Source organism: Vanessa cardui, chromosome 7 (assembly GCF_905220365.1).
Source record: "Vanessa cardui chromosome 7, ilVanCard2.1, whole genome shotgun sequence".
Classification (NCBI taxonomy): domain Eukaryota; kingdom Metazoa; phylum Arthropoda; class Insecta; order Lepidoptera; family Nymphalidae; genus Vanessa; species Vanessa cardui.
The window spans coordinates 7610039-7634197 of NC_061129.1; the positions used below are offsets into that span (position 1 = coordinate 7610039).

The 24159-nt window shown below is 35.7% G+C and overlaps 2 protein-coding genes across 2 annotated transcripts; one reads left to right on the forward strand and one right to left on the reverse strand.

Annotated features, from left to right (window-relative positions):
• The first annotated feature begins 652 nt into the window (after window positions 1–652).
• Window positions 653–6806, forward strand: LOC124531142. Its single transcript, XM_047105608.1, has 9 exons — window positions 653–957; window positions 1149–1249; window positions 1778–1852; window positions 2246–2409; window positions 2485–2686; window positions 3394–3569; window positions 4097–4277; window positions 4665–4880; window positions 5890–6806. The coding sequence occupies exons 1-9, from the start codon at window positions 927–929 to the stop codon at window positions 6130–6132; spliced, it is 1389 nt and encodes a 462-aa protein (XP_046961564.1). The 5' UTR covers window positions 653–926; the 3' UTR covers window positions 6133–6806.
• Window positions 6807–6809: 3 nt separating this feature from the next.
• Window positions 6810–24128, reverse strand: LOC124531143 (sodium leak channel NALCN). The gene is made up of 35 exons (XM_047105609.1): window positions 23841–24128; window positions 23546–23731; window positions 23195–23418; window positions 22867–22995; window positions 22641–22786; window positions 21742–21850; window positions 21463–21662; window positions 21169–21329; window positions 20864–21031; window positions 20565–20756; window positions 20075–20212; window positions 19791–19997; window positions 18859–19124; window positions 18468–18593; window positions 18183–18371; window positions 17653–17832; window positions 16583–16703; window positions 16374–16505; window positions 16125–16292; window positions 15678–15745; window positions 15303–15443; window positions 14715–14835; window positions 14089–14222; window positions 13752–13917; window positions 13095–13289; window positions 12492–12709; window positions 11812–12035; window positions 11417–11553; window positions 10964–11100; window positions 10424–10583; window positions 10247–10348; window positions 9538–9601; window positions 8641–8731; window positions 8489–8568; window positions 6810–7023 (listed from the first exon to the last, which is right to left on the reverse strand). Exons 1-35 carry the CDS (start codon window positions 23940–23942, stop codon window positions 6911–6913), a joined length of 5295 nt encoding a protein of 1764 aa, XP_046961565.1. The 5' UTR covers window positions 23943–24128; the 3' UTR covers window positions 6810–6910.
• Between the last annotated feature and the right edge of the window lie 31 nt (window positions 24129–24159).

The window sequence follows — 24159 nt, forward strand, 5'->3', positions numbered from 1 at the left end:
AAAATGATTGATAATTACTAAATTACGATATATAACTTCATAAAACAACTATAGGAAACTTCAGTTTTCTATCAGTTGTCGAAACAAGTAACATATATTTCAAATCTGTATATTTTAGATGTAATGGACTCCAATACTCCCCCTAAGCAATTATCTTATCAAACACGGAATTGCCGTTACACATCCATGAACTGAAATAATTACATTTAATTTCGAGATATTTTAGTGTTTTTATAACTTTAATATTATGTACCTAGTGTAAATTGTAGTGTTTGTAGAGAGTTAATTAAATATACCGTGAATGACACTTTTTACAATAATAACCGAATTTATTACATACATGTTTAAAAGTTGAATGTACACGCAGTAAAAACAAAACATTTTTCTCGATTCCTTATCTTTATGTAACGAGGGTATCTGGGTTCAACGCATATGATGAACCATTTCTTGTTAATACGAGCGTCAATTGTTACTTTTTGAAAAAATAGAAGTCTTAAATATAAATAAATTTTTAGGGAAATGTTTTTCAACCGACGTATTCAAACGTGGATTTTGCATAATAAGTAATATTTTTATGCTATTGTCTTCAAAGACATTTTAGGCTTAATATTTTGAACAGATTCTATTAGATACTTATGCACATATAAATTAAATAAAAAAAAAAGAAATATTGTTGAACCAATAATTGCAATATAACTATATTTGTAAAGCTTGAAAACTGTTATTTACAACTGAATAAATGTCACTTTTTGCTATCACCGAACAACTAAAATGTATGTAATAAACAGCATTGCACTAAAATGCAGTTTATTATTTACTCGGATAAGACAATGTTTAAAATTGTGAAGCAATAGTGGGTATATAAACAAAATGGGTTATTCTTTATGGCTGTAATTGATTACATTAGTGTATATTTTAAATAAAGAATGCAAAACGACAATGCATCATACAGTAGTTGTAAGTACATAACAATTTGAACATATTTAAGTATTAAAAACATATAATGGTCGTTATTCTCTACCGCCATAATTGAATAAAATATACGTAAACCTATTAAAGAGTTATCTTTTAGTATAATGTATATTTCTATAATTAATTTATAGATATGAGTAATAAAATGGTTAATGGATTTTTATGCCACTGTGCAGCTAGCGATCTCCTGGATAGCCATGTATTGGGCAATGACAAGCTTGCCCTGCCTACAATGGAAAGATCAACTAGATCAAGTCTTGACGCCAATAGTGTCGAAGTAAGTGATTTATCTATATTTTATCCTTGAAGTGTAACTTTATTTAACATTTTATTATGTGTTTTATGTATCTATCAGAAATATACTATAACTACATAACAGTTTATTGAACTGTAATGACACTGTTTAAAAACTTCCCCACGGTCTACGTTCAATTAAAAAATTCTTCTTGTATTTTTTTGCTTTTCAATGAAGCAAATTTATTAAATTTTTAAACAATTTATATTACTATTGAAACGTATCATTACTCATAAGTATTATATTACCTACTAATCAGCGGTCATAGTATATAATAATAATATTATATACGTATATAGGGAAAGGGAAAGAATTAAAATCACAAATTAATGCATTAAACAAAATCGATGACAAATTCTTGGGAAAATATAACTAATAGATTATTTTAATTATATTATGATTTGTGTGTATGTTTATTGATTTTTATTTACGCGATAAAAATAAATGATTATGGATTATCTTATTCCTGTTCTAAATATTAATGTATAGGTATATATTTTTTAATTACAGATCGGTGAAATAACAGAATCTCCAGACACAGAATATATGAGTACATCTGCTATTTTACATTATTGTAAATCTAAGGTATTTTTTTCTACTGTATTAATAGTGAAATAAGAGTGGTAGATTTACCAACAGGGTGAATTTCTATTCAGATCCCTTTTCACTCTGGGAAAGAGATCGTTTTTTGGTTTGTTTGTAATTATTGGAATACATATATATTATAAAAGAAAAAGATATTTTCACGGTAACTTACTGGTGACTTTTCCTATTCTCTTTATTTGTAATTTTGATCATACATTTATTTTTTGTTAAATTTCAACTAATTTTTTGTATTACGAATGTAAAGCGGGCAGTCCTGGAATTTATACTACATATACGTATAAATAAAGGCTACCTACAAAATGTGTGAAACCGTCCTTGGACATAAACGCTGAATATTATTTTCATATTTTAATAATATCATAATTCTTACAGATATTACTTCCTTACTTAAAACTCCTTACAGTTATGGGATTAAGGCCTGTAGTGGATGCTTCGAACTCATCAAAATATGCAATATGTTTTTCGCATTTTCACTCTGCACAGGTTGCAGTATTTCTTTGTCTAGGATATATACTTCAATACATGGCATGTTTTAGGTAAATAATACAAATATATTGAATTGTGAGAATCCTAGCATCATCACTTAATATTTTTTAATGATTTAATTTCAGGCGAGACAGAGGTTTTTGCTACAAATTAATTCCTTTAGCGCTTACTTCTTCCTTTGAATACGACACCTACAAACAAGTGTGTTACGGCAATGTAGCGTTTACGTATATTGGACCCAGCGTGTTACATTTTATAGGATTTCTCTACGCATTATATCTCTTCAGAATATCAGATAACGAACAATTACAAAATCTGATGGAAAGGGTGAGTCAATTCTATATTATTTTTATTTATTTAAACAGCACAGCGGTTTTTTAATATTTTCATATGTGTATATGTATTGAAAAGGACTTAATGCAGGTCGCATTTTAAATTAAATGAATGAAAACTAAGATAACAAAATTTAATAATTCATTAAATTCCAAAACAGTAATATTATTCAATTAAACAAAATCAAGTTATACCATTCTTTGTTTAACATCCCCTGAGTTCGATCCTAATGTTACCTACATTAATACTTTTATTTTGATAATACTACTTGAAAGTTTGTTAGCATACTATGGTAAGCAAAGGACCAAGTTGATATACTCTTAAACGATTTTGGCCACAGTTCTTTTAAATAAAGTATTTGTGTCGTTACTGTTTATTTATATAATTATGTATTTGATTAAAATAGTGCCGACGCTTGGACTATAACTAATAAGCAATGATAGTCTCAGGTATCTATCTACTATGGTACAACTACTCGTTAGATAAAATGTAGGTATCTTGTACTCGATTAAAATTGTGAGTGAGTCAGTGTAATTACCTGTATGGATATAATATCTTAGTTACCTCATGGTCTGCAACTCATTGATTGTGTAATGATAATGTATGGGATAATTTGTATTTTTCGGCGGATGCTACCATCGGTTACCTTATTTATCAGTCTGCTTTATTTACCTTTTATACATTAAAGTATTTCGTTACAGGTATTCCTGTTATCATCTTACGCGCCTCAAGGGACGCCCACTGCTAAACCGAAACGGTTACTGAGAATGTTATGGTTCTTCATAATCCTCAGTATTCTCTGGATGTGTATTTCGTTATGCTCTGTCAATTTAATGATGGCAAGAGGAACTATCATGTTCAGGTGGATGGAATCAAGGCAAGTGAGAATTATTAAATTGATAGGAACATAATAAATAATTAATATAGATAATAGTTGTACAATTGTCTATTTCTAAATCTCGTTGTCTTTGATTAGTCCTACCATATTTTATAGTACGTCAAAAGACATGGAACAGAACGAAAGGAAATGTTTCTATAACAGTTATTACACTCAATCCACGTATAACATACTTAAGACTGAAAATAATATACTAATTCATTTGTTAATTGTGGCTATCCTAGTCTACACAATACTTGAACTTATAATAAAAATGCTATAACAAACATTTAAAATTGTTATCATAATTGTTACAAGGACAAAATAAACTAAGCTTTCACTAATCGACTAATATTATAAATGTATTGTAATGTGTAAGCCTGAGACTAAGACCAGTCCGTTTGTTTGTTGACGTTACGACTGGCTGATCCATTAAAAAAATTGTACATACAGTTAGTTTTGGATCTCAGGAAGGACGAATTATATTTATCCTACCGAAAACAATACTAACATATTATATCTTATAGTTCCAGTGAGATGATACTTGGTTTGAAGATTTTACTCATAATTTGCACACTGATCCACGATATGGTGCAGGCCACTGTGATTACAAGCTACTGTCTGCAAGCTCAACTGCTGCAAGCTCATCTCATGTTTTTAAAAGAACGTCTCTTAAATAGGACGATAACTCCTTTGAACTGGATGAGGGTGAGTTGTAACAATTTTAAGTCCCGTGTATATCTTATATGCATTCATATTATTGACTGTGTGGGCGTCCATAGTAGACAATACTCACACATACAATTCTTGTGTTTGCCAAAAACGAACTAACTAGTCAAAGACAATAACGAGATTTAAACAAAAACAATTTTAGTTTTTTTTTTTTTATTGAATGATACGTACCTTGCTAAGTTAGTATTTAGTGTAATTGGTAGTTTAATAAGACTATCATTTAATATACATATACAGCATGGAATATCTATAGGACTAAAAATTTATCTTGTATAAATTTGCCAAGGGTATTGACATTATGAGACCTGTAGGTTCTATCGTGAAATTGTATTTTGTACTTATAATAAACTATTCCTCTTGCAGGAAATTGCCGAATTTCGTAAATTGCTGAAGTATTTGAATAACGACTTAGCACCTGCAGTATGTTTATTTACGATAGTCAATGTTTCCTGGGCCACGTCCGGTATAATGTGGTTGCTGAATCTAGACAAAGTGGACACCGGTACTGAGCCAATACCAGGCATTAGTGTTCTTAATCAATTACTTTGGATATCAGCTGTCATGGTACCTTTTATACAGGTAATGGTTAACACTATATTCAATTTTCATAAGAATTACTAAGATTAAGTCCTTAAATTTATACAAAAATGCATAAAAAATAGTTACTGTATAAACCTTGACCGTGTTCAATGGGCGCGAATGCTAACAGCATTTCCGATCCTCCGAATCGTAATCCTGATTATTCGGGCAAAAAACAAACAAGTACCCTCCTGTCACCAGTTGAGGCAATTAGATGAAGTGCTATACTTTTAATTAAGCTTTTTGCAAGGTCCAAGTATTTCATGAGCAAATGGGATAAAAAGAACTTTTTTGTCAAATTTCCTTTAAATAACGCCATATTGTCAGACGTTATTGCAAAAATGTTATGATAAATTCAGCACAGGTTTTCGTTAATGTCAATTTTATTCTTATGAACTTTCGACGAATGGTAAGTCAGAGGGAGCGTAAGTGATACTATTCAATCGGTCATTTCACGGTTGCGGTTCCGTTGAGAGATCCCCATCGATACGTCGATACGAAGCAATGACGACCTCCATGGTCGAGTGGTGTGTACACCGGTTTTCATGGGTACGCTAATCTGAGGTCCCGGGTTCGATTCCTGGCCGAGTAGATGTAGATTACCATGAGTTTTCTATGTTGTCTTGGGTCTGGGTGTTTGTGGTACCGTAGTTACTTCTGATTTCCATAACACAAGTGCTTCAGCTACTTACATTGGGATCAGAGTAATGTATGTAATGTTGTCTCATATTTATTATTTATTATTGTAATAACTAAAAAACACATTCTTATATTTTTGTTTTAGTACAAATACTAACTTTTATTTAAAAAAAAAAAGGTTTTTTTTGCTCACTAAACTAATAGTACTAAGTATTATGTTGTTGTCTTATTAGAATGCAGTGTTGCTTATAATTAGGGCATCATTTAGTCAAGATCTTCTTTTGTTTATTAGCATGTACAATTGTAAGAATGTATGCTCTGTTAGCGACCTATGTAATAAATAAATAAATTATTTACTGTCGCTGCGCAGGCGGCGCGGCTGTCGCAGGAGTGCGCGCGCACGCAGGGCGTGGGGCACGAGCTGTGCGCGCGGCCCTTCCTGCACCGCGACACGTCGGCCGAGGACATCGGCGCCGTGCTGGCGTTCGCGGCGAGCCTGCGCCTGCGCGCCAAGCTCTTCCGCTGCCCCGTGGCGGGCCGCCACGTGTGCGTGCTGCTGGCGCTCGCCGCCGCCCTGCTCTTCGCCCTGGGAATGTGCCACTACCTCCAGTGATCGCCTCCGGGACGTTTCGTTGATTAAACTCGAAAATATTTTATTTCCACATCTAAATGAGCGGTCTCGCGTTTTGTTCCTACGAGTTAATAATGTAGATTTGTAAATAACATTTTTTTTTCTACAAACTTGTAGCAGATAACCGTTTAGTTAACTTATTGTTAATTTTGTAAATTAAGTTTTGTTCTCTAATTTAACTAAATATTGCACGAAAGAATATTTAATTTATTTTAATCGAAAATGAACTGTTTGAAAGATGATTTTTATCCATATGCCATTCGACTACAACATTATATAGCGAACATCAAATGTGTAACTCATTTTTGTAACGAGTATTAATTTTGAATTAAACAAACATCAAAATGATTTGTAAAAATAATAAAATACAATATATTAAACACATATTATAATTCGTATTAGACTTTTCTGCGTTAAATAATCTTAATTTATTAATAATGAAATGACATGCTGAGTTAGTGAGATGATAAGAAGCTAACGCTCCAAAGACATTGTTAAGTAATTATTAAAGTGATTATTATTATATATTATTATATACAATTTTAATTGATTCTAAAATCGTATCAATTTACTCATACTATTAATTCGAATAATATCCAACCTTATACAAAAAGAATAATGTTAGATTTTAAAATAAAATAAAATCAATTTGAGATTTATTTAAACTTTTATTCAACCCTTTAAATACACAGAAATCAAATCGCTCTAGGTATTTAAAGACAATGGGCACTCAAACTAATTCGGCTAAAGTGCAAGGCGGCTAGAGCGCGGCAAGCTGCGCGCCCCACCACGAGTGCACGTCGTGCAGCGCCGCTTGCGCCGCGTGCGAGCTCTGCGCGCTGCGACTGTTGCTCTTGCCCGGCGCCGCCGGCGCTGCGGACACGAGCGTTTTTTTTTTTTTATGGTATAGGTTGGCGGACGAGCATATGGGCCACCTGATGGTAAGTGGTCACCATCACCCATAGACAATGACGCTGTGAGAAATATTAACTATTCCTTACATCGTCACTGCGCCACTAACCTTGGGAACTAAGATGTTATGTCCCTTGTGCCTGTAGTTACACTGGCTCACTCACCCTTCAAACCGGAACACAACAATACTGACTACTGTTATTTGGCGGTAGAATAACTGATGAGTGGGTGGTACCTACCCAGACGGGCTCGCACAAAGCCCTACCACCAAGTAAAGGCGTCACATTAAAGCTGAAACCGCACTTTAACGGCGCGGAGCGGCCTCGCCTAACCGCACTAGACTGCAGCGGAGGCGGAGGCGGACTGTCAGTGCGTAGCTAGACGACATTGACACGAAACTTTTGAAAAAGTGATCGCCGTGTCTTTACTATGTGAAGAGACAGAAAAATTAGAGAAAAGGAAATGTATGAAATCTACATGGATACATGACATACCACGTTCTCGCTACAAAGAGGGAGAATACAACAAACTCTTTCCACGACTCTTGAAAGACACCGTTCGTTTTCATACTAATTTGAGAAATGCCAAAAGAAAAATTCATGTCGATATCAATTTCTCCTCGTCCATCGTGCGCCGCTGTGGTGCGGTTTGAATCATATTATTATTTAGATATAATATTAATCGACGCCGCTCCGCGCCGCGCCTCTCTGCTCCACTCCGCGCCGCTAAAGTGCGGTTTCAGCTTTAATGTGACGCGTTCGTGTGCGTGTGTGTCAAGCCAAAGGCGTATATCAGTCGTATTTGATATACGCCCTCGGCTTGGATTGGGTCATCGGTTGTACGACTGATATATGGATTAAATTTCGATCTTAACATCCAATTTCAGATGTCACCCTTGTTTAACTTCACATTGTACAACAACAACAACAGCCCGTAAATTCCCACTGCTGGGCTAAAGGCCTCCTCTCCCTTTGATGAGAAGGTTTGGAACATATTCCACCACGCTGTTCCAATGCGGGTTGGTGGAATATACATGTGGCAGAATTTATGATATATATGAAATTTGTCACATGCAGGCTTCCTCACGATGTTTTCCTTCACCGCTGAGCACGAAATGAATTATAAAGACAAATTAAGCACATGAATCAGCGGTGCTTGCCTGGGTTTGAACCCGCAATCATCGGTTAAGATGCACACGTTCTAACCACTGGGCCATCTCGACTCGACACATTGTACGATATGTGAGAAAGAGACGAAATGTGATCTCGAAATTGGATTAACATCGCTTCATCTCTTTCTCACCGATGGGTACTATACAGTAAAAGAGAGAGATAGACTGAAAACTTGATGAGTTTAAAGTTATTGCTCTTTGAATGTTTCGATGTAACAGAAAGATATTCATAGTTTACACTGAGAAGTAACTTACGAGTTGTCGTTTTCTTATTCAAAGCTGGATGTGGGTCGCTCAGCGTCGGTTGTAAATATTTCTTTACTGGGCTTTCGGGTCTGAAAATTATAAAAATATATTGTAAGGAATCTAAGGGAAACCTTACTATTTTTACACAGGAATATACTAACCTCGGTATCGTCATTAATGGTAAACCCGATCTTTTAAATTGACTTTTCCCCGACGAACGCTTAGGCTGAATGTCTAACGATGATACGACATCTGAAAGTTAACAATAAAGTTATTTTTATAATATTGATTCATGTCCGCATTACCGATTTCAAGCACAGTGGCCATTCTTAACAGAGACTAGTCAAATCTATTTCTAGCTAGTCAATCTAAAGAGACACAATAATGTGCGCACAGATGCACTCTTCTCACTCTCATAGCTGATACAGTCGGAGAGTTCAGTCCAGGGCTACGAACAATAACGCAAGCACGGAATAGGCTATTTGACTGGTTTTTAAAAACCATTTTATATTATTTAGTAGAAGTTAAGGAACCCAGTAAAATAGATTTTTTTATTTCTTGTACATATTTACCAAAATATATCATATTAAAACATCCATATTTAAATAGCGCGCAAAAACGCTACTTGGACAATATGGCGCTGCAATGGGGTCTGTGACGTCACTTTCTTGTAATTTAATCTGTGGTACATATAGTAGAAAAGCAATGTTTACAAGAAAGTGACATCATCATAAGCCCGGCCAATCAGGAGCGTTTAGTGTCACGTGACAAACGTTTGAAAAAATGCATTTTTATTTATGGATTTTTGAATAAATTAAGTATTATTTTTAACTTTCGTTAGTAAATAACCATTTTTAAACTCATAATATACACTGATTACAATAATTCACAATTGATTTTTTGTCAAATAGCTTACGGTAAATAACTGACAGGCTATAAGATATAAAAATAAACTTGATAACTAAGACTGTTAGCATAGCCCAATCTGCAGACAAGCTAGCCATTAAGAGACTAAGTTTTTAAATCATTATTCCAGAAAATAATATAATAATACTCACTTGACATAATTGGTTGAGATGTTGATTCCGTAATTTCTGTACGACCGACATTCGCGCTGGTTTGCTGAAATTGTGGTTAGGTTATAATTTAGAGGATATTTGTAGATTAATTAAACAAGCAAATAATATCATAATAACATGAGCCTAAATTTATTCTCTCATGAAGACTTGCAACTCCACGTTTAATTGTTGTCGCACGCGTAGGTTGTAGATACGTTAGTGTGCGTGAGACGACTATGAGTAGAGACAGCAAAAATATTCAAATTAAGTTATATTCAATTTGTTAAGTTTATTTTATTCAATTTTATTAACTTAACATGCTTTCGATATTGAATTGTTATACTCTACTACTCTTTGATTAAACTCTATTCCAACCGAAAAATTATTCGAAATAAACCAAACCATAGATTTACAAATTCAATGCGATTTGCTAATAAATCTGTTACATTAGACACTACAATATGTTTTTAATTAACACATGAATTTATAAAAACAACACTTATAATGTTCCGATTTCACTTTTAGAGATTGAGTGAAGTGATTGAGAGATTTTAGAACCTTATGACTGATTTTTGACTTTAAATTTTAGCAATTGCAACAGTAACGGTTTAAGGTGGTGTTGTGATGTGGCCAGTTAAAATACTCGGTAACATTGTAATGAAGTTCACTCTAGTCGAAAATTAGCTCGAAAACAAAACATTAACATTACCTGAGCTTCTGTTTCTTGTTTCTCCTTTTCCTTCTCGCTGTTGAAATCTAACGGTTGCTCGTTCGTTTTCCTCAAACCAGCAATCAGGCTCGTTTGTTGTTTCTATAACATTTATTATTCACATCTTAAGATTAATTTTTTATTTGTGCTTTTGTTTTCTTAAATAAAGTTACTTACGCTGCTATTAGCGCGGATTTTCTTCAAGCAGCCTTCGAGCCATGTCCGTATCGTTTGCTTAGCTACTTCTTCTTCAATAAGAAATTCGAATTCTTCTCGTGCCAGTAACTCCTCCATTTGCAAAGACTTTCGAATGTCCACTGTACGATAGGACAGCATACTGAAATATATTCTTGGCTTAAAAATGGCAATGATATACAAGACCGAATTAAGCCAAGCTCACTAGGATCAGAGTTGCGAATATGTATAAATGGATACTACTAGTTCCACTATATAGACTGATATATTTGGATCTTTAGACATTTTTTTTTAAAAGCAACTAACTATTTCTTAGCTTCAAAAACAGTCGAGAATGCAGAAATATGAAACTGAATTCATTTCAGTATAAGATAAAACCAATTATTTACAGATTTATATGACAATTGTATAAAGACCAAAAACTTTTAGGAAACTCTTTTAAATACTTTGTGTAGTCTATAATAAAAATAAAACAAATTATTATTTATATACATATTATAATGACGCTTGCTGATTACTCACTTGATAACATCGTGGAAAGTCACGTCTTCGCCATTGTGGAGCCTTTCGAGTTCATAGCACATGTACTTGAACAGAAGCCGTTCCTTATGCGTGTCACACTCGAGGCGGCCTTTCAATAGGCGCAATATAAACTTTACCTAAAAAATAAATAAATAAATATGAGACAACATCACATACATTACTCTGATCTCAATGTAAGTAGCTAAAGCACTAGTGTTATGGAAAATCTGAAGTTACGACGGTACCACAAACACCCAGACCCAAGACAACATAGAAAACAAATGATCTACATTGACTCGGCTGGGAATCGAACCCAGGACCTCAGAGTGGCGTACCTATGAAAACACCACTGTGTGTACACACCACTCGACCACGGAGGTCGTCAAAATCGTAATCACTAATTAATTATCTAATTTTTTTTTAACTTATTACTTCTATTTTTTGAAGCCATACCTTTTTCACAGGAATCACACCTTTTTGATGAACATCTACAATGTTCCATGTATTTTGGAAATTCCTTATGTCTGCATACGAGAGCAGGGCATCTTCCTCATTGGAATAAAATAGAGAAAAATTCTCCATGATGATAGCTGCAAAATATCAAGTTCTTAAAACATGTATTGTGTTTCGCAGCTATGGCACAACCATACCTTAAGAATGATGATGAATATGGATTTATGGAAATAATAGTATATTTGAGTTATTATCTAAATCCTCTGTTAAGTGTCACTTAATATATCACTCGTGAACGGTTGAATAGTGAGTTACGAAGTGGCATTAGTCTAGAATAGTAATGCCGAAAGCAAGCCAAAGAGAAGAGACAGATAGAGTAAGTTCAAGGCGCGCACCCACAAGCAGGTTGAGCACGATGTAGGTGATGATGACGTAGAAGGTGCAGAAGTAGGCGAGCGAGGCCGTGAAGTTCCCGCAGTCGGTCTCCCAGTAGTTGTCGGCGGGCGTGCAGTAGGGCGGCGCCACCATGCAGTCGTGCATGATCTTGTTCCAGTCCTCGCCCGTCACGATGCGGAACAGCATCGCCACGCTGTGGATCGGCGAGTTGAAGTTCGCCCGCCTGACCAAATCGCCACATTAATATAGATAATTCATATCTCTAGCAAGCCGTCTATAATACTAAAAGTTGATATTTTGTATATAGAATGAAGTGGGGTGATTCGATAAGTGAATAGCTTATTTTATGGAATTGTGAGAGTTTCCCTTGTCATCGCGAAGTTTTAATTGCTGTTTTTGTGCAAGCCCGGCTTAAGAATTACCATAACACTTATTCTACTCTTAAGAAATACTACCTAGTATTATTACGTATGAAGGGGGAGTAGCCGACTATAGACACAAGGAAATAACATTTAATGCAAGTTAGTGGTATTTAATAATCGACATGTTACGTACGCATGTAATGAATGGGCAATATTTTTTACAAAGCTATTTTCTTTGGGTCGTGGTAACAATTTACAGTCAGTTGTCTCATTTGCTATCCCCTGTACATTATAAATAGTAAATAGATTACAATTACCGTCCTATGCCTTCGCCGTATTTGACGTTTCCGAAAACGATGGTGCCGGCGAGCGCGTAGAAGAACACGAGCAGGAACATGCCAAATATGATGAAGAAGCTCTTGCACACGCTGACGCCCACCGTCAGCATCAACATCTTCAGCGTCGTGTGCTTGCCCGTTATCGTGAAAAACCTCAGGATAACCACCATGAAACCAACGAAGTATGACAGATCGTTCTGAAATCAAAAAAATGAAACTGAGACATCGACTACAAGATAAAATTATAGTAAGACACAAATTAGATGTACCATCGGAAAATGAAATGGAATGAAAATAAAACTGATTACTGCCGACTTACACAACCAATAGAAATAGCTCTATATCGCGTCATTCGACGCTATACGTCGCTATAGATTCACGCGTCAGAGAAAGCAAGTGCATGTAAATCGAGGCGTCAAATTGACGAATATATTAGGTCATATGATATTACAAGTTATTACGTTTGTGCAAAGATCATATTCGCGTGAGAAATAAATATTGATAATTTGAGATAGCGTACTCAATTCGGATGTGATCGGTTTTACGAATTTTGCCGATGCGACATCTAAGTTGTGTCGTCACCTGCAGCGTGAAGTGCATGAATATCCAGATGCAGCCGGCGACGGTGACGAGCAAGTCGTAGCGGTTGCGGCGGCTCTGCCAGTAGCCGCGCGGCGTGAAGGCGATGGTCTTCAGCAGCACCTCCACCACGAACACCAGCGTCAGCAGCGCCGACGTCAGCGCCAGACGCTCCGTGTTGGACGAGTGCCGCGACCACTGCACCACACACCGACAAATACGCTTAATAACTAATCAGTACTAACAACCAACTAACTAAACTAACCTAACCCGTATAACAACTACTCAGTACAAACAGTGGAAACGACCAGCAACTCTGCAATCGTAGCTTGTTCGATGATCATATATTATCATTGTAGGCCATTCCTCACACGTTGTATTAACTCTTTAATATGTATGGAAATAATGAAATCGCTCTATTTCATTGGTAACATTAAAAAAAATGTGTCGACCGGCCAGACTTGGTGCATTAAAAAGAGGTTTCCACAAAATCAAAGGAGGCTTTAGGCCAACAGTAGAATATTTTTATTTTATTTATTTATATACTCTTTATTGCACACCAATATAGACAAAAATAATAAGAGTAAAACAAAATATAGAATATTTGATTTTTAAGGTTTACTTTTAATTTAGTTGTTAATACTATAATTAAATACAAACCGTTACTGCCAATAGGCCACTGTTGATCAGCACGACGATAGCAATGACTCTTTTAAAGGTCAAATTCTGGGTGACGTCGTATGCGAACGCACGCACTTTCCTGCCATCTGGACGTGGGGGTAAATGTAAGGGCTGGGCTATTTTCAATCTCTTCTTGAGATCACACCTGGGAAAATAAATGGTATTATTTGACAGTGTTGTTGTATTAATTATATAGTTTAAATAAAAACCTCTATTTCTAATGTAATCCCTCACTCTTGAAAAGAAAAATATTAAATATGTACTAAATAGACATTGAGTACACACGCTGAGAATGTATTATCAAATATAAACTCACCATCGTCTCTGATCGACAGTCAGTAAAGCAGTTCCCTTATTCTCAGAATAGTTGGCTATGACCACGCCCACGAATAATGTCAGTCCAATCATACAGCCCAAAAATATGTATACGTGAATGTAGATGGCGTGCACCTAAAACATAATATCATCAAACCATAGCAAGAAGCTCGACGTGAGAGCAATGTAAAAGTCCTGGCTTCGATATTGATACATTGACGACCTCCATGGTCGAGTGGTGTGTACACCGGTTTTCATGGGTACGCCACTCTGAGGTCCCGGGTTCGATTCCTGGCCGAGTCGATGTAGATTACCATTAGTTTTCTATGTTGTCTTGGGTCTGGGTGTTTGTGGTACCGTCGTTACTTCTGATTTCCATAACATTTTCCATAACACAAGTGCTTCAGCTACTTACATTGGGATCAGAGTAATGTATGTGATGTTGTCTCATATTTATATTTATTTATTTATATTTATTGTCGTTCTTATTTATAAAGCAATTAAAGCATATAAATAGAAAAAAATTAAACCCAATTTGGTCAATACCATTTTTTTAATACTTCTTTGAAATAGTTACTATAATGTTGTAATTAATAATATACTCAGATATAAACAATAGATGCTCACCGGACCCAAAGCTTTTATAAGAACATCACGAACATCTAACCAGCCCTTAAACGAGAGCACTTCGAATAGAGTCAGCAACGCATCGCCGATGTTATCGAAATTAAATCGTTTCGGATTAGCCCTGCAAAAGTTAAATATTTACATTCTATTATTTTTCGATAATACAATAATAGAATATAAACTGAATTAGATTACTTTCTGTGTGTCAGTTTCGATAACTTGATTTATTTATATATACATCAATTTATTTCTGATCAGCACACCAATTAATTTATAAGTTCTAAGCCAAAAGAACACGCCTCATTGTCTAGTTGTGACGTCATACATTAGACCGTCTGACGTCAAAGGTCACCATATTCAGTATTAGTAGTAGATATGTTTAAATGATTTTTGTTTCATTTTAATTAAACTTTTATTTTTCCTCTATAAAACAACAACAACAGCCTGTAAAATCTCACTGCTGGTTTGGAACATATTGCGTATAAAAATTTCAACATAAAAAATGATTTTCATTTAACACAATATCATTATATATGGGTTAGTTTAAGGGTTCCTGTTCGTACAATACGATATATAAGCAATACAGACCAGACTCTAGGCACGAGCATCGATGGGAAGGTCTCGTTGGGCCCGGGCCGCAGCTTCATCTTCGTGACGAACACGCGCCTCATGAACACGCCCACGCAGTCCTCGCGACGTGTTATCGTCGGGTCGTTGCACCGAGCCAACCTAACAACCAAGAGATTGTTTAGTATGACACAACTCAGATGTCGCATCGGCAAAATTCGTAAAACCGATCACATCCGAATTGAGTACGCCATCCCAAATTATCAATATTTATTTCTCATCTGAATATGATCTTTGCACAAACGTAATAACTTGTAATATCTCATATATAGTACGACACAACTTGTATCGTACTATATATGATTAATTTACATTACTATAGAAAGTAAATTTCACCTTCCTCCGTATAATTGTACCCCATAGCTCGCGAAAACGAACATCAAGAGTATCAGCAGTGTCGATACCTGTAAATAAATTTCCTTTACTTTTCGTCATCGACTATTGTATACACGACAGTAATCAAATAGAAGTTTCAACACTTTAGCACTTTCAATATTAATATGTAACCTATTTTTAATATATTCTTTTCGGGAATTATCATCTAAGTTGCTCTACTAATTGCCGTAATACTTGAAATCCTTTAATGCAGGAATCCTTATAATAACAATAATTAATTCTATAGCGAAAACAACGAAACAATATCCGTTTCTTAACTATTAAACATAATATACTTATTTATTTAAATGATATATATGTAACCGTACAGTAATTTAGTGGTCAGCAATTTTGTTTAAAAATGTTTGTGATACTATTACATAAAGTCATCCATATAATCGTACACACCAGCAGGATCTCCTTGAAGCCGCGACACAGCTCGTAGACCACCTTGCGCATGTGCGGCACGAGCGTGAAGATGCGCAGCGGCCGCACGCAGCGCAGGATCATCAGCATCTGCGCGGCCGAGCCCGGCGGCACGCGCAGCGGCATCCAGCACAGGAACGTCAGCGATACCTGCCGGCAAGCTGCCTGCCTCACGAAACCGACCACATCCACAAAACTGCTGAGCGAAAGCACGTGAGTTATTTCACTTACGATGTAAATAAATACATCCAGCACGGCAGCGGCGTCTTTGAGGTAAGCTTTCGGCGTGAAGAACAATCCGTCCGCTAAAATCTTTAGCGCCAGCTCCAAGCTCATAAATACTACGAATCCGTATTCTGCAATCTTTTTTTAAAAAAAATTAAATAATCGTACAAATGATTTGGCTAAATTCAATTGTTTACAATGGTATTATGGCTTACCTGTAGCACAAAATTTTCCATAACTCTATAAGTAGGTGTTTCGAACATCATTGACAGGCACGATAACGTAGTAACCATTATCATAACCCAGTCCAAATACGTAACGAGGCCGAGGAAATTGCTAGAACAAAAAAAAAGTAAAACTGTGAGTGAAGAAGTTTAAATTAATAAAATACTTATTCCATGTCGATTAGGGAAAGTAAGTAAAAATAAATAAAGATTTAATACATATTCCACACAAACAACGGACAATTCTACGGCGTTATGTACAAATAATTACGATGTTATACAATATCCTAAATAAAAATCTAATGATCACAAAAAGCGTTAAATATGACGAAATAAAATCGAAATCTATTAAAATTAATAATTATGTTTATCGCTAACAAAAGTAATGTTCGTTGCTGGATTCATCAAGCCATAGTCTAATACAAATACAAAAGGACAAAAGCCAAATATTTGACACGAATTAATGGAGTTTTGAAAGACGACGAAACTGTTATATAAATCGGAAATTTGGAAGCGCATAGAAGAAATATAATGGAAAAGATTAGAAATAAAGATATACTCATGAATTTTTAGCAGTGCACAATGTAGCTGAACTTTTAGTAATTTGAGTGGCATACGTAAATTTACGATTTGTATATCTTTATTCTTTTTTTTTTTTGGATTAGACTACACTCACACTAGTTAAACATTAGTCAGTGTTGTTTGAGTCGAGATGGCCCAGTGGTTAGAACGCGTGCATCTTAACCGATGATTGCGGGTTCAAACCCAGGCAAGCACCGCTGTTTCATGTGCTTAATTTGTCTTAATAATTCATCTCGTGCTCAGTGGTGAAGGAAAACATCGTGAGGAAACCTGCGTGTGACAAATTTCATAGAAATTATGCCACATGCGCATTCCACCAACCCGCATTGGAACAGCGTGGTGGGATATGTTCCAAACCTTCTCCTCAAAGGGAGAGGAGGCCTTTAGCCCAGCAGTGGGAATTTACAGGCTGTTGTTGTTGTTTGTTTGTTGTTTGTGTTGTTTGTTGAGCTTTTACCTTCGTGTAACGGCATACTCACTGGAAGCTCTTGTAGTGCACTTTGCGCTCGTTGCCGGTGACGGGGTCGCGCAGGCGCGCGTCGTAGCGCGCGTCCACGATGGCGCGGCAGATCTTGCGGAAGCGCGACTCGCGCGGCACGATCAGCAGCGGCGTGTCGAACAACGGGTGGTTCTCGCGCAGGTCTTCCTCGCGCTGGTTCCTGCAACATATACATTGTAAGGATTCTATACCATATCCTCAATATTTAGAAAATAAAGTAATATGAAAATTTAGTACCTCGTCGTCAACAAAAACAATTTGTCATTGTTAATAAAATATAAGTTTCGACTTCAGAAGACTCCTGAGTATATAAAGGTGTTTTATTAGATCATGATAATTTTCTACAAATATCGAAAATATAGGATGTTGTTTAAAAACTAAATACCAAAATGACGAAAATATCTATATAAATCGATAATGAAAAATCGATTTATGTTTTTTCACTGTTATCTTTGCACGCACGCTCACGCTACGTGAGCGCGTCGGAGCGGTCAGCGGTCGGCGGCGTACCGTCTCATCTCGGCCTGCTGGCGCTTGGCCTGCAGCAGGCGGATGTCGAGGTAGGGCGGGCGCGCGCGCGACGACGGCACGACGCGCGACGCGGCGCCGATGTCGCCGTTCTCCAGCAGGTGCTCGTACGTCTGCTTCAGCTTGATCGAGCCGCTGCGCACCGACCGCCGGATGGATCGCGAGCCGAATCTTTGGATTGGTACACGATTTCGATTTTAACTAATATGTAGAGCAACTTATATGTTACATTATGAGACAAAAAAAGAAAGGTTTCAATCGGTATACTTTTTCTGGTCGACACGTAGCTGCTTAGCGCTGGACACTGTTCCTTGAGATTTGAGACCGGACTTCCCTCCCGTCGCCAGCATGGCTGAATCCCCGAGTACCAGACGCCGGTGGTTATTAGAATCGCTAAAATGTTATAAGTTTGTATTACTACACGTACCTTGTATACGACAAGTTTGAGTAACGATACAAGACTGAACAAAAAATAAAAGTACCTCAAATAAAATAAAGAACGCTACCTGAAAATTAAAAAGAAAACAAAATAAATAAACAAATGCTAAAATACTATACAGCCAACATATATATAACAGTTCTTGTTTGCAAAATTTTGAGTTAATAATGACCACTACACACAGTGTACACAATAAAGTGGGATGTTTTAAGGACTCGCTTGATAATGGAGGCAACGACGTGTCTCCGGAGCGCGGAGCTCGGGCGCTGCGAGGGCGGCGCCACGGTGAGCGTCTTGACGAGGCACCGCTTGCGGTAGGGGAAGGCGATCTTGTCGACGCCGATGTACTCGAAGGCGCGGCGCGACAGGTCGCCGGGCGGCAGGCGCGCGCCGCCCGCGCCCGCCGCCGCGCCGCCCGCCGCCGCGCCCGCCTCCTCGTCGCCGTCCACCTCGCACACGAACTGCCGCATGAACGACTCGCGCACCTGCCCGGACACGGGTTCACAATGTTAATACCATATTAAGTTACTAATGACGTCATAACCAGTGGCGTAGCTATCGTAGGGCCAGGTGGTGCAGTGCACCAGGGCCCCGGAGTTCAGGGGGCCCTCTAAACCTTTTTACATTAAGCTTCTGAAGCTAGAAAATCACGACCCTGTGCACAAGATTTGGTGTCTATAATTTTAAAGGGTAATTATTAGTTAAAGAGGGGGTGAGGGCCCGATTCTTTTTCTATGCACCGGACACCGGGGCCCTTTCTCACCTAGCTACGCCACTGGTCATAATATTAATGACGACCAAAATAAACTTATCGGTGTACCAGTAAAAATCATAAAATATATTTTAAAATCAATCACTTGTAAGGGGCTATCGTAAAATAGGGTATATAGTATATAGGGGGAAGGTCTATCTTTATCCCAATAGTAAAATTTAAAATAGCAACAACATATATTGCGGAGTCGACATTGTTATGTTGTTTTAATATTTTAGTAGTAAACCGAAATAGGCAAAAATTTTAGGTGCTCTTTAGGAACTTCTTCTAAGAAGATGCAACCCTACATTGAGATGACGGTACCGTTTTGACCTTAATGCAATTGAAAATTTTCCTATTTCTAAACTGGAGAGTACATCGATTATTTGAAACTGTTTACCTTTGGTAAAATAAAATCGCCGGGAACTTTGTGCAGTTTGGTCATTTGTGGACTGTCTGGAAATTTTTCAAATATTCTCAGACGAAATGGCAAACTCTCTTTTATTTCGGCACTTTGTTGTCGATATCTTAGTTGCTTCAGTTTTTTAATATCCTCATCCAGTTCTAAATTATCTAAAATTACTGCTACGAAAAGTGATAGCACGATCTGGAAAACAAAAATTAGATCAAGTACAGTACCATAAATAGAAACAATTCCACAGAGTAAAAAAATTTATATCTCACCAGTGTCACAAACAGATGATACAGAATAAAGTAGATGGCAACGAGAGGAGTAAGTGTTTGACTCGTCCGGACCATGGTTTCATCCATAACCTCCACCCATGCTTCTTGAGTCAATATTTGAAACATAGACATAAAAGCCTGAAAGTGTATAAAACACATAAACAAAATATGCAGATAGTTTTTTTTATGTAAAGGGTAACATTATATATTATAAAGAAGGAGTACAGTAAAGCAGAAATGGAAAAAGATGCCTTTTAATATCCACCACATTTGTGAGGAAATCTTAGAAAATTAATACAAATCTAATCAACAGGCCTAGGCTAAATTTATAATCTGTATATTGAAACTAACCAAGGCTTAACTAAAACGATCACTAAAGCTCATGTTAATGTATATTATATTTAAAAATATTAAATACCAATATGTTAACCCAGTGCGGTCGTATAGATGACCCATCTGTTTATGAACACATATTAAATGAAATACTTACCTCTGGAAATGTTTCAAATTTTGTGAATTCACAGAGAAAGCAAAATAATTGCATTGATATAGAAGAGCTTATTATAAGTAAGCACATGGTAAATATGATTAGGCTGCCCAATTTTTTTCCTGGTCCAAAAATCTTGTAAACAAAACCTTCCAATAGGGGTGAAGCTTTAATAAGACGCACAATACGAAGGACCTAAAATTATAAAAAAAATCATATTGTACTATGCAAAGTAATTATTGGGACTAATAATTTGTTGCATTATGGTTTGGTTTCTATAAAACCCTTATTAAAATACATACTTGAAAATACGTAAATCCAGACATATAAAGTTGAGGTATAATGTGAATTGTAGTGCCAATGGCTAGAAGAAGTTCAAACTTATGAACTGAATGTTTGAAATAGCCTTTCCAACCCAAACACCATATTTTGATTAATGCTTCTAGGTCCAAAAAAATTGTAAATGCAATCTGAAAAAATAAAAAATATATTTAAACATGATTTGTTAGAAGCAGTCAAGAGTAACAAGACAGAGTTTTAGCAATATTATCCCTGCCTACTCTTGTAAGTAGTACGAAAAAAAAGGCAAAAAGAATAAAAAAAGTACCTCAATGTAATAATACTTCTCATAAAAGAACTCCCGTGGATTATCATCGTGTTTAAAGTTCATAGTTGCTGTGATAATACCATTGGCCAAAACAACACCCATAACAATAAGACGAAAGTATGCTGATCGTAACATTTTGTGAAATATTTCTGGTGCACTCCCTAAAAAAGGCATAATCTATTAATTAAAAAGCAATATTAATTGAAGGTAGTCTTTTATAAGTATCTTTTATCTAATATGCATATATTTCTTAATTGAAAAACCTACTAGTAGAATCAAATTTTAATTTTTTACCTGAATGTTTATTTTCATCAATAGTGACTAATTTCCAGCCATTATCATCACCAGTAAAGAACTGTGTAGTGCTCCCTTTTGTTATTGGATTCCTTACCCCCCACATTTGTTGAAACTGAACTCTGATTTCATTGAATGTCTCAGTAATGACTGCTATAAACACATTTTTCACTAGCCAGGCCAAGAAGAATATCATTGTACTAAAATAAAAAAATTGATAGATTATTTCCATTATTAAATGTTTTGTGTTATTTTAAACACAGGACAATGGTTTTTTACCTGAAGTAAAGAGCTGATCTCCAAGTTGGTAAAGAATCAATAGCTCTGTACATTATAAAAACCCATCCTTCTTGGGATGACGCCTGATAAACAGTGAACAAACTTGTAGCTGCAAATATAAAGTTGGTACATTACAGGTTTAATTTAAATAAAATTAAAAGTTTTAGACCGGGAGATGATAATGACAAAATATTTGGTCATTTGTACCAATATGGCTTTTCTTCAGGGGTCTAATTACGTAAAGGCAAAAAGGAAAATGATGGTCATAGCGCTCGCATCGGCGGCACAATCGCGTGCGCGTTAATCGAACGTTTCGGAAAAATAATGAGTGTCGAACGATTTTTTCCACAAAAATGCTTGTATGTTCAGATAGTCGAAAAAAAAAGAAGTAGGCGGTAGCGTAATGCCATGCTTTTCGGGTGTAGCTTACAGCCCGCCATACCGACGCGAATACATTAATTTTAATAAAACAATTCAACCATTTGTACCAGGCTAATTTTTGGATACCTAATTATCGTCGATTAGCCATTCATGAAAATCACCTTGCCATACTTTTCCGATAGTTCCCAATGGCCGCCATTGCAAAGGAGTAATTTTTTTCTTTTCGCCAAACAATTTGTACCAGTATTGCATTTGAATTTTTGGAAAGTATTAGGCAAAATATGACCGTTATTTTTTTTCCCATACTTCTAGTAGGGGGAAAACGTGCTGCCATACTTGAAATACTTATTTATTTAACGCTTTTTTAAAATACGACTGTAAAGCACGTAAAATCATTTTTTACATCATGGCATCATTATGTTCTCGTTATATGGATGCAATTGTACGTAACCAAATATTTTGTGTCCTCATCAACCGGTCTATTTATTGTTGTTTCTGTATGAAATATTAATCATTACCAAATTCCTCAAATCCATTGAAGCCCATTATATATTTTGACAAATTAAGCTTAATACATTTCATTCCAGCAGGACATTGGTAGCCTGAGTTTGGTTCGGGTGAGCAAAATGTATCTGGTATTGCTAGTGAGTTAATAGTTATTTCACTGAAAAAAAGAGTTATTTAAATACACATGAACATTTAATTAAAAAAAAATTTAAATTACTTATCATACTGTTAACTGACTTTGGATTGGTAGTATTTCGAACACAGTGATGAGTTAACTCTCCAAAAAATTGTACCCCTAACAAGCTGTACAGGGACATGAAGAACAGGAAAAAAAGAGTAACATTGTATATTTGTTGGCTTGATCTCCTGCAAAGAAAAAAGAGTATTAGGAAATTAATTACGTAAGCACAAGGCTGGGTCATCAATTTTTGCAAGTTTATTTTTATTTCACGCTGTCTTCCTTATATACATTATTTAAGAACATAATATAAATTAACAAAATTAAATTAAATAAATTTTTACAATATAATATATTATGTTCTAGTACTATTCTATTTGGACTTACTTAAATATTTGATTGATTCTTGATTTTGGCATAGAGAACTTTAAAAATACTCTTAAAAATCTGATCATTATAAGAGGTCTTGGAGCTCTTAATATACTCAAATAACTATATCTTGGCACAATTCCAGTCAGTTCAAACATTTGAAGTAAAACTGACACCCAGAGAAAGAAAACCATGGAAGCATCAAATTGGCACCAATGATCTTTTAGATAAGCAACATCACCCTGTTGAGAGAATATCATATCAAATTGTTATGAGGGTAACTTTAAAAAATAAATAATAAGTTAAACTAATTACTTAGTCAGATTTATTTTTTTATTTTTATATATTAGTAAAATAAAAAGTCCATACCTTGAGAATTCCTCTTATATGCATTTTGGCAATCATTTCTGCTGTAAATAATAGTGTAACACAACAATCAACTGCAAATGTTACAGTTTGAAGGTAAGGATATTTTTCGAATGATTTTGGTGTATTTAACGAAACGGACATCAAACTGAGGAGAGCACAGAATCTTAAAATTCTTCGAACCCATAACTGCAAATAAAAATATTATATTCAATTTAAATACGAAATTTGTAACAGCCTGTAGTTTATGTAAAGTATAGGTGAGCAACGTTTTTTTACAATGATTACAGATACTTACTTTATTTACCCATTCGATATCAGCACTTTCATTGAGTGATTCTTCTGGGCCATAATCTGCTAGTACTGGCTCTCCTTTCAGACTTTGTTTACGCCCTAACATTTTGATTTTATGAATTTTAGAACTAACTATATTTTTCGGCAACAGCTTGAACAGATTTCTTAGCACTTCTATAACGTTTATAATTCATACTGCAAAGCAAAATAATAAAATAAAATAGTTTTAAATGGTATTAGTATTTGTAAAACCAACTTTTAATAGTATTGATTATTTTGAATAATGACAATTTGAATTGAGGTAAAAGTGACTAGTGACAAGT